The sequence below is a fragment of the Stegostoma tigrinum genome, chromosome 27, assembly GCF_030684315.1.
Source record: "Stegostoma tigrinum isolate sSteTig4 chromosome 27, sSteTig4.hap1, whole genome shotgun sequence".
Classification (NCBI taxonomy): domain Eukaryota; kingdom Metazoa; phylum Chordata; class Chondrichthyes; order Orectolobiformes; family Stegostomatidae; genus Stegostoma; species Stegostoma tigrinum.
This window is the reverse complement of record NC_081380.1, coordinates 49,178,650-49,193,296: the sequence shown is the minus strand read 5'-3', so window position 1 is coordinate 49,193,296 and position 14,647 is coordinate 49,178,650. Positions and strand designations below refer to the sequence as shown.

Here is a 14,647-nt window from a genome sequence, read left to right as displayed (position 1 = left end):
ACTGAAGAACTTAAGCCTAGGCTTGACACAGAGCATTGAGTGTCTTTGGAATTCCCTTCTTCTAAAGGCAATACATTTTTTTTAAGGCAGAGTTGGGAAGATTATTGATGATCAGGAGAATGAAAGATGATTGGGGATATGTAGGAATGTAGAGTTAAAATCAGATGAGCCATGAGCCATGATCTTATTCAATGGTGGGGTGGGCTCAGGGCCGAATGGCCTTATCATCTTTGTTCACACATACCTTTAATGCAGCAGGTGGCCAGCTATTAGATACCCAGTATATCATTTCACTTTCCCTTTATGCTTTATTATCAATTACAGAAACTCATTTGGGGCCATAGCTGATTTGCTTAAAAAAAGACATAACAATAAAGAGATTGCTGTCAGAGTAATTTGTAACTTCAATTAAAATATGCATTAAAACCATTCCAGTGTAATTAAAACAGTCAGAGAGTCCAGGAACCAATTTGTCCTGCGTTTGAAGGATTGAGGCCTTCTACTCTGAAAGCATCCAACAATTATCCTAAGGTGAGGGATGTTCTGTACTGAACATGACAGTCTATTTTTGTCAACATTATTTGCAAACGGATTTCACCCAGAAAAATTAGCTCATCAAACAGCTTTCCTCCCTTTTTCTGTAATCTTTGCTTTCCTAAGATAACAGTGTCAGGCAAGATATCCTAAAAGGATAACACACTCAACTCTGGCAAAATAAAGGAGTTTCATGATTTAGGATCAAAATAGTTTTGAAGCTGGTATATAGCAAGTCCCCACTCACCACTGATTCACATGCTTTTGTTTCATTTTAGCATTGTTAACTCAGTGTCAGAATAATTGTTTAACATTGTCAGCTTCATTTTAACATTGTTTGCCCGACTTACTGTTCTATAAGCCTACATGCTCAGGTGACTTTCCAGACCACCTGCCTTTGCCATTGCTTCTCAGCTTGCCTCTGTCAGACTTTATCTCTTCGTCTAGCCTCTCATTTAGCATTAGTTCTGGGCCTCATTTCTCCTAGTCCCTTGCTTTTCCCAGGCCCTTATTTTCCCCCTCCTCTAAGGCCTCTCAACCTGCTACCCTAGCCTCATTGTGCCCCATTGTGTCGCTCCTCACCTCCTCACCATTGCCTCCTACCAGGCCTTGCTCCACAGTGTTGCTGTGCTCTGTCTCCATGTCCCTCCTGGTGTTGATCTCTCCCAGCTCCATGTCCCTTGTCTGATTTACTTTAGGATTGTCATTCATATGAATGATTGGGATGAGAATAAAGAAGGCATGGTTAGTAAGTTTGTGGACGACACCAAAATTAGTGGCATAGTAGACAATGAAGAAGGTTTTCTAAGATTACAGAGGGATCTTGATCAATGGGCTGTAAAGTGGCAGATGAGAATAAAGTGAGATTTTGCATTTGGGTACAACAAACAGAGGCAGGATTTATACAATTAATTGTAGGGTCTTGGATAGTGTTGTAGAACAGAGGGACCTGTGGGTTCAGGTATCGAATTATCTGAAGTTTGCATCATATATAGACAGGATATTTAGGGTGTTTAGAATGCTTGTCTTTATTACTCAGTCCTTTTGAGTACAGGAGTTGGGAAGTCATGTTGAGGTTGTACAGAATATTGGTGAGGCCTCTTCTGGACTATTGTGTACGGTTCTGGTTGCTTAGGTATAGGAAGTGTATTATTAAACTGAAGAGGGTTCAGAAGAGATTTATCTGGTATGGAAGGAATGAACTATAAAGAAAGGCTGGGTATGCTGGGACTTTTTTCACTGGAACATGGGAGGTTGAGAGGTGACCTTATAGAAGTTTATCATGAGGGGTGTAGATAGACTTAATGGTAGGTATCTTTTCCCCAGGATGGAAGATTTCAAGACTAGGGGGCCATATTTTTAAACTGAGAAGAGGGATTTAAAAATGGCAACAGGCAATTTTTTTTTCACAGGGTGGTTCACATGTGGAATGAATTTCCTGAGGAAGTGGTGGATGTGGGCACAGTTGCAATGTTTAAAAGACACTTAAAGAAATACATGAATAGGAAGGGTTTGGAGGGAAATGGGCCAGGAACAGGCAGGTGGGACTAGTTTAGTTTGGGATTATGTTTGGCATGGACTGGTTGACTAAAGGGTCTGTTTTCATGCTGTATCTCTGACTCTAGGTTCTTCTGTTGCTGTTGACTCAGGTCTTGAGTTCCCTGCTGACTTCATAGTGTGGTCGGGGGTTCTTCTTAGTGGCAGCTGTCAGTCAATGTGGGTATCGGCTTTAGCTGTCACTTACAAGGGTAGCATGGTGGCTCAGTGGTTAGCACTGCAGCCTCACAGCACCAGGGACCCGGGTTCGATTCCAGCCTCGGGTGACTCACTGTGGGGAGTTTGCACATTCTGCCCGTGCCTGCATGGGTTTCCTCCGGGTGCTCCGGATTCCTCCCACAGTCCAAAGATGTGCAGGCTAGGTGGATTGGCCAAGCTAAATTGCCCGTAGTGTTCAGGGGTGTGTGGGTTATAGGAGGATGGGTCTGGGTGGGATGCTTCAAGTGGCGGTGTGGACTTGTTGGGCCAAAGGGCCTGTTTCCACAGTGTAGGGAATCTAATCTACACTGATCACCCTCAGCCAGCAGATGCAACCCTCAGTCTAACAGTGCTGTGGAGTGAAATGATTTATTAATTTTCAACAATATTGCTTTGTGATCCTTCTGTCATCATATCTTAATTCTTTTGTCGTGCAGAATGTCCAAAGGAACCTAACTCTGACTTTAAAATTGATCCCTTTGGGAAAGCATGATTCACTTCATGTTGTGATTTTCAGAGAGATGACTATAAGTTAAAGAGAGGATTTGCAGTAATCATATGTGTCCCCAATCATTGACTCTGTACATTGAATACTTCGGTTCAACCTGGCAGCCAATTTGATGCCTAAATGCTTATTAAGTATTTCATGTCCACATTATGGATCTTTACGGTCATTCACTGACCCTTCCCCTAATATCTATAAATTAGTTTTATTGTCTTCTGTTCAGTTTAATAGAATTGTTATCACACCATGTTACAAATAGTAGTTAAGAAGGTGTTAGTATGCTTGCCTTTATTGCTTAGACCATTGGGTGAAGAAGTTGGAACGTTGTGTTGAGGGTGTACAGGACATTGGTGAGGCCACTTTTGGAGCGCTGTGTGCAGTTCTAGTCACCCTGCTATGGGAAGGACATTGGTAAATTGGAGAGTGTTCAGAAAAGATTTACCAGAATGTTGCCAGATTGGCGGGTTTGAGTTATAAGGAGAGGCTGGATTGGCTGGGTTTGAGTTATAAGAAGAGGCTGGATTGGCTGGGACTTTTTTCCGCTGGAGCTTAGATGACTGTTGGGTAGTGTTGTAGAAGTTTATAAAATCATGAAGGCCAGAGGTAAGGTGAGTGGCAAAGGGCATATCCCTAGGATGGGGGAGTTCAAAACTAGGCGGTGTATTTTTAAAATGAAACATTTATAAGGGACCTGAGAGGCAAATTTTTCCACACAGAAGGTGTTTCATATGTGGAGCGAACACCCAGGGGAAGTGTTTTTTATGCATTCACAGGATTAAGGCGTCACTGGCTGGGGCAGCATTTATTGCCCATTCCTAATTGCCCAGAGGGCAGTTAAGAGTCAACCACATTGATGAGGGTCTGGAGTCACATGTAAGCCAGACCAGATAAGGATGGCAGTTTCCTTCCCTAAAGGACGTTAGTGAACCAAATGGGTTTTTCCAGCAATCAACAGTGGATTCATGAACATCGTTAGAATCTTAATTCCAGATATTTATTGAATTCAAATTCCACCATATGCCATGACGGGATTTGAATCTGGGTCTCCAGGACATAGTTGGGTCTCTGGATTAACAGTCCAGCGATAATACCACTAGGCCATTGCCTCCCCTATTGGTAGATGCAGATCCAGTTACAGAATTTAAAAGATATTTGGACACCGGTAAATGAATAAGAAAGGTTTAGAAAGATATGGGCCAAACACAGGCAAGGGGGACAAGGTTAGTTTAGGAAACTTGTTTAGCATGGACGAGTTGGGCTGAAGGGTCTTTTTCAATGCTGTGTGTCTCTGACCAAACACCATCTCTAATTGTCTGTCATTTACATTGTTATTCTTGATGATACCCGCAAGTACCATCCAATCAGAATAACTCAAGACTTTGATGTTGGTGTGCTTTTGTCAGAGTTGTACAGCATGGAAGCAGACCCTTTGGTTCAACGCATACATGCTGACCAGATATTCCAAATTAATCTAGTCCCATTTGGCCCATATCTCTCTATACCCTTGACTTATTCGTGTACCCATCCAGATGTATTTTAAATGTTGTAATTGTACTGACCTCCACTTCTTCTGGTGGCTCATTCCATACCTGCACCACCCTTGGTGAAAAAGTTGCAGTTGGTCCCTTTTAAATCTTTCGCCTCTCACCTTAAACCTATGTCCTGTAGCTTTGGACTCCCCTACCCTGAGACAAAGTCCAGGACTATTCACTCTATGCCATGCCTCTTGTGTTTTTATAAACCTCTGTAAGGTCATCTTTCAGCCTCCAAAGCTCCAGGGAATAAAGTCCCAGCCTATTCAGCCTCTCCCTGTTAGCTCAAACCCTCCAACCCCGGCAACATCCTCATAAATCATTTCTGAACCCTTTCAAGTTAAACAGCACTTTTCCTATAACAGGGCGACCAGAATTGAACACAGTATTCCTGACCAATGACCTGTATATCAGCAATATAGCATCCTGTTCCTGTACTTAATGCAGTGACCAATTAAGTATGCCAAATGCAGCCTTCATTACCCAGTTTATCTGGGAGCCCACTTTAAAGGACCTATGAACTTACACCCCAAGGTCCCTTTGTTCAACAACAATCCCCAGGATCTGACCATTAATTATATAAGACCTGCCCTGATTTGCCTAACCAAAATGCCACACCTCACATTTATCTAAATTAAACGCCATCTGCCACTCCTTGGCCCGTTGCCCCATCTGATCAAGGTCTTGTTGTATTCTGAGATAGCATTCTTCAGTATCCACTACACCACTGATTTTGGTGTCTTACTAACCATACCTCCTATGTTCACATCCAAATCATTTATCTAAATGATGAAAAGCAGTGGACCCAGCACACTGCTGGTCACAGGTCTCCAGTCTGAAAGCAACCCTTTACTACCAATCTCCGTCTCCTACCTTCAAGCCAATTTTGTATCCAATTGGCTAGTTCCCCTAGATCCCATGCGATGTAACCTTACTAACCAGTCCACTATGTGGAACCTTGTCAAATGCTTTGCTGAAGTCCAAATAGATCATGTCCATCAATCTGCCTTCATTAATCTTATTTGTCACTTCTTCAAAAAACTCAATCAAGTTAGAGAAACACAATTTCCCATGCACAAAGCTATATTGATGATTCCTAATCAGTCCTTGTCTTCCCAAGTGCACGTAAATCCTGTCCCTCAGAATACAGTCCAACAACTTACCCACCACTGATGTCAGGTTCACCGGTCTGTAGTTCTCTTGCCTTTCCATATCACCTTTCTTAAATAGTGGCATCATATTAGATACCATCCAGTCTTCCAGTACCGATGATGCAAATATCTCAGCAAGGAGCCCAGCTATCGCTTCCATAGCTTCCCACAAAATTCTGGAATACACCTAATCAGGTTTTGGGGATTTATCCACGTTTATTCATTTTAAGACATTTAGCATTTCCTGGTCTGTAAAATGAACACTTCTCAAGATGTCACTATTTATTTTTCCGAGTTCTCTAGCTTCCATATCCTTCTCCACTGTAAATACTGCTGTGAAATACTCATTTGGTATCTCGCCCATATCCAGCAGTTCTACACGTCAACAAACTTGTTGATCTTTCAGGAACCCTGTTCTCTCCCGATGCACTCTTTGGTCCTTAGTGTATTTATAGAATCTCTTTGGATTCTCTTTAACCCTATTTGCCAAAGCTATTTCCAATCCCCTTTTTGCTTTTCTGATTCTCCTCTTAAGTATATTCCTACTGCCCTTGTACTCTTCCAGGGATTCACTCTGTCCTCGCTGTCTATACCTGACATATGCCTCCTCCTTTTTTCTTCGTTAGCTGTCATTTGTATAGAGGATAAAAGGTACATGGCCATGCAGTATTCATTAATATAGGTCTGAGTGAATCCATTGGATCGTAGTTTGCCTCTGTCAAAGTCAGAAATCTTGAGCATCGCCATGCTCACATTTTTTTGCTAACCATTTGAAATTCCCTAATCTCTCCTTTTATGCTCCTTTTTTTGAACGCCAGTATCCCAGGTTGATTAATTTTATTGCTAGTGACACATTCATTGATTATCTTATCAAAAGTACAACATTAAATTTTAAGCTGATGAAAGAAAATTCAAATTTTGATCAATTAAAGTAGCAATTTCTTTTGACTTCTTTCCCTCTTGATTTTCCTTTCTTGCATTTTGCAGTGTAAGCATATTCTTGCTGTATATCTGTGTCAAGCCATGGGAGTGTCCCACCAGCTGAAAGTCTCAGACAAGCAACTCACCAGCTTTCTGCTGGCCAAGGATAAGGAACCTGGAGCCTCGGCACATTGAAGGTCACCCTTTTGGGAAAAGAAAAACTGCTAAGAGACATTTTTATATGATGTACAAGCCCGCAGATTGGCCTTTGATGTCCCCCAGTTACAAGCTTGAGTCTGCTGTACAAAGACGACTAACTGCAAACTACAAGAAGTAGGCAAGCTTTTCAATGAAGAAGATAACACTTTGATTATTACAGTTGCTCAAGTAATAGAAATGTCAGATGGAAGGAGACAGCACTGCACCAAGCACTCTGGAAGAAGAACAAGATGTTTTGTTTCCAGACCCGTGTAACTTTTAGTTCCCAAGGTCGTGTGTTGCCAAAATAAAAAAAAGCTGACAACATCTTTGCTTCATTGGTCTGTCACACGACATCATCTGAGCCAATGCTTCAGCACAGCACCGAGGGAATCATGTCATCTTGCAAATTAAACACTTAGCCAAGGTCAGTGAAAAGTCACATTTCATTAATTGAAGAAGAGCAGGAGCATTCTCCTGCCAAGAAATATTCACTTACAGAATATCACCAAAGGCAGATCCTCATACATTAATTTGCTTTGTTGATGGCACCTTCATTGCAAATACTGGCTGCCACATTTGTCTCTAGTTCAAGTTAATTATTGGTTGCGTTGCAGTTGGGGACTTCTTGAGAATGTGAAAAAGCACTACAGTTTTATTATTTATTACTGCATTTTCAGGCCATATTTTAGCAAATTTATTTTATAATCAGTGGTTTATTTTAAATGTTTCAATTGTGCATTCAGCTACCAGACCACAGAACAAGTCTGGTCATTCCAAGATAATAAAATGTGAGGCTGGATGAACACAGCAGGCCAAGCAGCATCTCAGGAGCACAAAAGCTGACGTTTTGAGCTCCTCTGGGGAGCAAGAGGCGCTTCCCAGAGGAGCTCGAACAGTTCATCCACTTCACCAACACCTTCCACCCCAACCTTCAGTTTACCTGGGCCATCTCCAGCACATCCCTCACCTTCCTGGACCTCTCAGTCTCCATCTCGGGCAACTAGCTTGTAACTGATGTCCATTTCAAGCCCACCGACTCCCACTGCTACCTAGAATACACCTCCTCCCACCCACCCGCCTGCAAAAATTCCATCCCCTATTCCCAATTCCTCCGCCTCCGCCGCATCTGCTCCCACGATAAGACATTCCACTCCCGCACATCCCAGATGTCCAAGTTCTTCAAGGACCGCAACTTTCCCCCCACAGTGATCGAGAAAGCCCTTGACCGCGTCTCCCGTATTTCCCGCAACACATCCCTCACACCCCGCCCCCGCCACAACCGCCCAAAGAGGATCCCCCTCGTTCTCACACACCACCCTACCAACCTCCGGATACAACGCATCGTCCTCCGACACTTCCGCCATTTACAATCCGACCCCACCACCCAAGACATTTTTCCATCCCCACCCCTGTCTGCTTTCCGGAGAGACCACTCTCTCCGTGACTCCCTTGTTCGCTCCACACTGCCCTCCAACCCCACCACACCCGGCACCTTCCCCTGCAACCGCAGGAAATGCTACACTTGCCCCCACACCTCCTCCCTCACCCCTATCCCAGGCCCCAAGATGACATTCCACATTAAGCAGAGGTTCACCTGCACATCTGCCAATGTGGTATACTGCATCCACTGTACCCGGTGTGGCTTCCTCTACATTGGGGAAACCAAGCGGAGGCTTGGAGACCGCTTTGCAGAACACCTCCGCTCAGTTCGCAACAAACAACTGCACCCCCCAGTCGCAAATCATTTCCACTCCCCCTCCCATTCTTTAGATGACATGTCCATCATGGGCCTCCTGCACTGCCACAATGATGCCACCCGAAGGTTGCAGGAACAGCAACTCATATTCCGCCTGGGAACCCTGCAGCCTAATGGTATCAATGTGGACTTCACCAGTTTCAAAATCTCCCCTTCCCCTTCTGCATCCCTAAACCAGCCCAGTTCGTCCCCTCCCCCGACTGCACCACACAACCAGCCCAGCTCTTCCCCCCCCACCCACTGCATCCCAAAACCAGTCCGACCTGTCTCTGCCTCCCTAACCGATTCTTCCTCTCACCCATCCCTTCCTCCCACCCCAAGCCGCACCCCCATCTACCTACTAACCTCATCCCACCTCCTTGACCTGTCCGTCTTCCCTGGACTGACCTATCCCCTCCCTACCTCCCCACCTATACTCTCTCCACCTATCTTCTTTTTTCTCCATCTTTGGTCCGCCTCCCCCTCTCTCCCTATTTATTCCAGTTCCCTCTCCCCATGCCCCTCTCTGATGAAGGGTCTAGGCCCGAAACGTCAGCTTTTGTGCTCCTGAGATGCTGCTTGGCCTGCTGTGTTCATCCAGCCTCACATTTTATTATCTTGGAATTCTCCAGCATCTGCAGTTCCCATTATCTCCAAGTCTGGTCATTCATTAGTTTTCCATCTGTCTGCTTGTTATAGAGTCCTATAGGCATACAGCATAGAAACATGCCCTTTGCCCCCACCATGTTTATAAAAACCAGCAAACATCAAAATACACTCATCCCCTTTACCTGAACTTGGTCAATAACTTGCTATGCCTGACATTTTAAGTGTTCATCCAAATGTTGTGAGAGTATGTGCCTCCACTACCCTCTCAGGCAGTACGTTCCATATATCTACAATATTTTAGATGTAAAGCATTTTCTCAGATCTCCTCTACCACTTACTACTCACCTTAAATGTACAGCTTCTGGTCTTTGACATGCCTGCCGTGGGGAAGAGATTCTTACAATCTATCCTGTCTATGCCTCTCGTAATTTTGGACACCTCAATCAGATTTCCCCTCAGCCTTCTCCGCTCCAAAGAAAACAATCCAGCTTATCTAGTCTGTCCTCAGAACTGAGACTTTTCATACCAGGCAGCATCCTTGATTCTGTTATATGTTCTAATCTTTGCACCCTCACCCCTGCAATTCCAACAGTGTGACAACCAGAACTGTACACAGTATTCCATCTTTGGCCTAACCAATGTTTTATAAAGTTGTAGCAAGACTTCCTTACTCCTTTTTTCTTTGCTCCAGCTGATGAAGGCAGGCATTCCCTTTGCTAGCCTGTCATGTGCTGACACTTTCAGAGTTCTATGGACATGTAGACTGAGTTGCCTTTGTTCCTCAGAACTCCCCAAGGACTTATCATTCCTTGTGTATATGCTTCCCTTATTAGACCTCCCATCATCTCGCACTTATTGAAATTAAATTCCATCTGCCATTGCTGTGCCCAATTTCCCAGTTGATCAATGTCAGACTATAGCCTGAGACCATCTTTATTATCAGTAATACCCCCAATTCTCATGTCATCTGCAGACTTGCAAATGAAAGCTTCTATATTCATATCCAAGCCATTAATGTAAGTAACAATCAGCAAGGCTCCCAAAACTGAGCCTTATGTACTGCACTGGTCACAGATACTTCCCATTGCAAAAACATTCCTCCACCATTACCCTTTGCCACCTATTTAAAAGCCAGTTTTGGATCCAAGATGTAGAGCTGGATCCAGTTTGTCAACAGGCCTTACTGTAGCCCATGTAAACTACATCAACTGCAGCACCCTCTTCGATATATTTAGTCAGCTATTCAAAAACAACACAAATTAACCAGACAGGATCTCCCTCTAACAAATCGACACTGACCATCCCTGATCAATCCCTTCTTTTCCAAGAATTGGTTAATCCTGTCCTTCAGAATTTTTCCAATAATTTCCCAACTACTGACATTAGACTAAGTGGTCTGTAATTTCCTGGCCAACCAGACGACACTTCTTGAACAAAGGAACCACGTTAGCTTCCTCCAGTTATCTGACACTTCACCTGTGGCCAGTGAAGTATTAAATATTTCTGCAGGGCTCCAACATTCTTCTCCCTTGCTTCCCATAGCAGCCTTGGATGTACCTCATCATGCCCTGGGTTTTATGGACCTGTATGCGCACTAAAATATCTAATAACTCCTTATCATTACATATTCTAGAACATCATCATCCCAAGCAAAATCCCCAGCTACAACATCTTTCTATTCAGTGAGTACACTTGACTACTTGTTTAAGACCTCACCCACATCCATGCACAGATTGCCCGTTTAGTCTCTAATAGGTCCACTCCTTCCCTGGTAATCCTCTTACTCTTAATATACTAATAAAAAGCCTTATGGTTTCCCTTGATCCCATTTGCCAAAGATATTTTGTGGCTCCTCTTCGCCCTCCTAATTTCCTTTTTATGCGACCTCCAGATATACAGCAAGAATATAATGTAATATTTTAATATTATATTCCTGTTTTTAATGCAATGTATCTTCCATATGCTTCCTCCTTTTTCTTTATCAGGCACTCTATCCCTTGACATCCAGAGTTACCCGGACTTGCTGCCCTTTTTCTTCACTCTTTTGGGAACATGCTGACCCTGAATTCTCACTGTATTCATTTTAAGAGACTCCCACTTTTCCAAATGCAGACATACTTGCAAGTAGCTGCTCCCAGTCTCTGATGAAGGGTCTAGGCCCGAAACGTCAGCTTTTGTGCTCCTGAGATGCTGCTTGGCCTGCTGTGTTCATCCAGCTCCACACTTTGTTATCTTGGATTCTACAGCATCTGCAGTTCCCATTATCACTGCTCCCAGTCTGTGTGTCAGATCCTGTCTAATGATATTGAAGTTCAACGAGCCAACCAACCTCTACACCCATAACCTGAGCTACAAATCCACTCTAAAACCTTAGTGATATTGACATTTTTCCCCAATTTAGACACTTCTGCACTATACTTATTCCATTCCATAATGACTTTGAAATTTAGAGTTACAATCACTATCTCCAAAATGCTTACTCACTTAAACTTCAACCCCTTAACTGGCTTCATTCCCTAGGATTAGGCTAGCATTGCCCCATCTCTACTAGGACCATCTATGTACTAGTGCAAAAAGCTCTCCTGGGTGGACTTTAAAAATTACACCCCATCTAATTCTTTTACACCAAGGCGGTCCTGGTTGATGTTAGCAAAGTTGAAGTCGCCGACAACTCTAACCCTGTTCCTCCCATACATTTCTACATATCTGCCTACGTATCAGCTCCTCTATCTCCCTTTGACTGTTGGGAGGTCTGCAATATAAATCCCAGCAAGGTAATCATCCTGCTTTATTTTTAAGTTTATCCAGATATCCTCATGTGAAGATGCTTCTGTGATGTCCTCCTTTATTACTGCAGTGATGGTTTCCTTTATCAATATTAAGGGGAGGTAGTGGCCTACTGGTACTATTGCTGGATTTTCATCCAGAGACTCAATGTTCTGGGGATGTGGATTCGAATCCCACCACAGCAGATGATTGAATTTGACAAATTCTGGAATCAAGAGTCTTAATAATGATCATGAATCCATTGACGATTATCAGAAAAACCCATCTGATTCACTAATGTCCTTTGGGGAAGGAAACTGCTATCCTTGCTTGGTCTGATGTACATGTGACTCCAAACCCACAGCAATGTGGTTGACTCTTAACTGACCTTAGGACAATTAAGAATGGGCAATGAATGCTGGCCTAGCCAGTGACGCCCACATCCCATGAATGAATAAAAGAATTTCCCCGACCTCTGATATTATCCCCCGCCATTGCCCCTGAAACTTCTGTACCCTGAATGTTGAGCTGCAAGTCTTAACCTTCCTTCAACCATGTCTCAGTATTTGTAACAATATCATGATCCCATGTGTTATTCAATGCTGTTAAGTTCATCCACTTTACCAGCCTAGCTCCTTGTACTACTTTTGCTTTCTGACTCCTCGTATCTTACCCCTCCCCATATTGTCTCTGCCTGCTGGACTGTCCTACCATTCCTTTTATATCCGATTGGACTTTGCAACTGATTTTGCATCCATATCTACCTGCCAAGTTATTAAAACCTCACCAACAGCATAAGCAAACTTCCCAACAAGGATATTAGATCCATTCTGGTTCAGGTGCAACCCAATCAGCTTGTACAGGTCTCATCTCCCCCAGAAACTGTCCCAGTGATCCAAAAGTCTAAAGCACTCCCTCCTCCACTATCCCTCCAGCCATGCATACATCTGCCCTGTCTTCCTATTCTTATTCTCAGTAGGGTTGGAAATAATTCTGAGATTAGAACCTTAGTAGTCTTCCTCTTTAATCTACTACCTAACTCTCTCAGTTCATGTTGCAGGACTTTTTTTAATGCATGTCATTGGTATAGACATTTACCATGACAGCTGGCTGTTCGCCCTCCCACTTAAGAATGCCCTGTCGCTGCTCCGTGACCCTGGCACCAGGAAGACAGCATACCATTCAAGAGTTGTTTGCTCCCACAGAACCGCCTTTCAGTTCCCCTGCTGTGCAACAGGGCCAGACATGGTGCCACAAACTTGGCTAATGCAGCTTTCCCCTGAGAAGCCATTTCCCTCTCCCCTAACTATATCCAACTGTCTATTTGTTTGAGAGGGTAATAGCCACAGTGGAGTCCTGCACTGCTTGCCCATGCTTTACCAGTGGTCACTCAACTCTTTTCTGTCTCTGTAGTCCTGACTGGTGGTGTGACCAGCTCACTCTCCACAATGTTCTCATGGATACTCCGTAGTGAGTCCATCCACGGCTCCAGGCGCTCAGTCAGGAGTTGCAACTGAACTCACTTCCTGCACACGTAGTCACCATGGAGATCAGAAATGTCCCTGATTTCCCACATTCTGCAGAAGCATTCCATGGGTTCTCCTGCCATATGAACCTTATCAACTACAAACTGTAAACTAAGAACCAATTACTCAACTCTGCCCACAACCCCCTGTCTCCTCAATTCTTAAGCTGAGGAAGGAGCAATGCTCTAAAAGCTAGTGTGTTCAAATAAATCTGTTGGGCTATAGCCTGGGATCTTGTACAACCCAGTTCAACATGGCACATCCACATAAGCTCTTAACGAATTTGTTGACACTGACTCTGCAGGAACCCTCCGATACAGCATGGAAACAATGATTGAGTCAACCAGTTACATGCAGTGAACATGCTGTCACAGTCAGATACTGTTGCGGTCCTGGCTCTTCCAGATGACCGTGAGTCCTAAAGATAAAAGCGTATTTATATTGTATTAAATAAATGCCATTGTTTTAACAATAATATAGCGAATATGATATCTAGAGAATTCAGAGCACCCTGTGACATTGGATAAGTGAAATAGCCTGTCACCTGCCTTGTCTCCAGTAAAGACCTTGATCTTACTCCATTGTATCCTAATTGTCTGTGGAGTTGTTTTAAATTAGTTAATTTAAATAAACATCTTTATTACAAAGTTTTCAGTTGCATAGGTTTCACCAATAGACTGTTGAAATAATTGCGTGTAGTTCTTCACAAAGTTTGTAAAGTATAGAGTAAGCTAGTAACTTTATGGTTGTAAAAAGAGAACAGTTGCTGGCCATACTCTGAAGATAAAATAGATCAGTCAGTTGTCCTCCCAGTAGTTTCAGCTGCAGCGATTCCCGGTGTGACCATGGGAGTTGAGTGTTAACAAGCTATTCACTGCAGGTGTGACATCATAACTGAATCTTGGCCCGCCCTTACTATTTACCACGGAGCTACAGGACCCTCATAGATACTGCTTTTCCACTCTGGCACCCTGGTTTTAATTCAGATTGTCCCCATTGAGTTCAGCTAACTTAATGCAGACCAGGATTTGAACTTTGCTGTTAACCTAATCTCTGACAGTCTGGAGAATAATTTGATGCATAATTGAGTATACAGGATAACTGTTATCTAAAGCTGTCCATAACTGGAATTAAATATTTTGTAAGAGTGACTATATTGCAGTATTTTCCATGAGAAGTTACTTGATGATACACTGAGCCTGCAGTGTCCCTGGTTCATGAAATACATGAGTAACCCTAGCATTTAATTTTTCATATTACATAGAAACATAGAAAACAGATGCAGGAGGAGGTCATTCGGGATTTTGAATATTTTGGGACAGGTCGAAGTAGTTTACAGTTTAAGCTATGTAGTCTGAAAATATAAAGTCACCGTCATCCTTATCAATCCCATGGGACATAGTGTAAATCAC

At 43.3% G+C, this 14,647-nt stretch overlaps 1 protein-coding gene across 7 annotated transcripts in view; it reads left to right on the top strand.

Annotated features, from left to right (window-relative positions):
* zswim7 (zinc finger, SWIM-type containing 7) overlaps positions 1–6,923 on the top strand; it is a 48,640-nt gene extending 41,717 nt beyond the window's left edge. For 3 of the 7 annotated variants that reach the window (XM_059655473.1, XM_059655476.1, XM_059655472.1), the window contains one exon: positions 6,465–6,923. In XM_059655473.1, coding sequence (XP_059511456.1) covers positions 6,465–6,593 — 129 coding nt within the window. In that variant the 3' untranslated portion in view covers positions 6,594–6,923. Of the gene's footprint in view, positions 1–435; positions 532–6,464 lie in introns of all 7 variants that reach the window. The other 4 variants (XR_009447324.1, XR_009447323.1, XR_009447322.1 and 1 more) reach the window with 3 other exon arrangements.
* Positions 6,924–14,647: the final 7,724 nt, after the last annotated feature.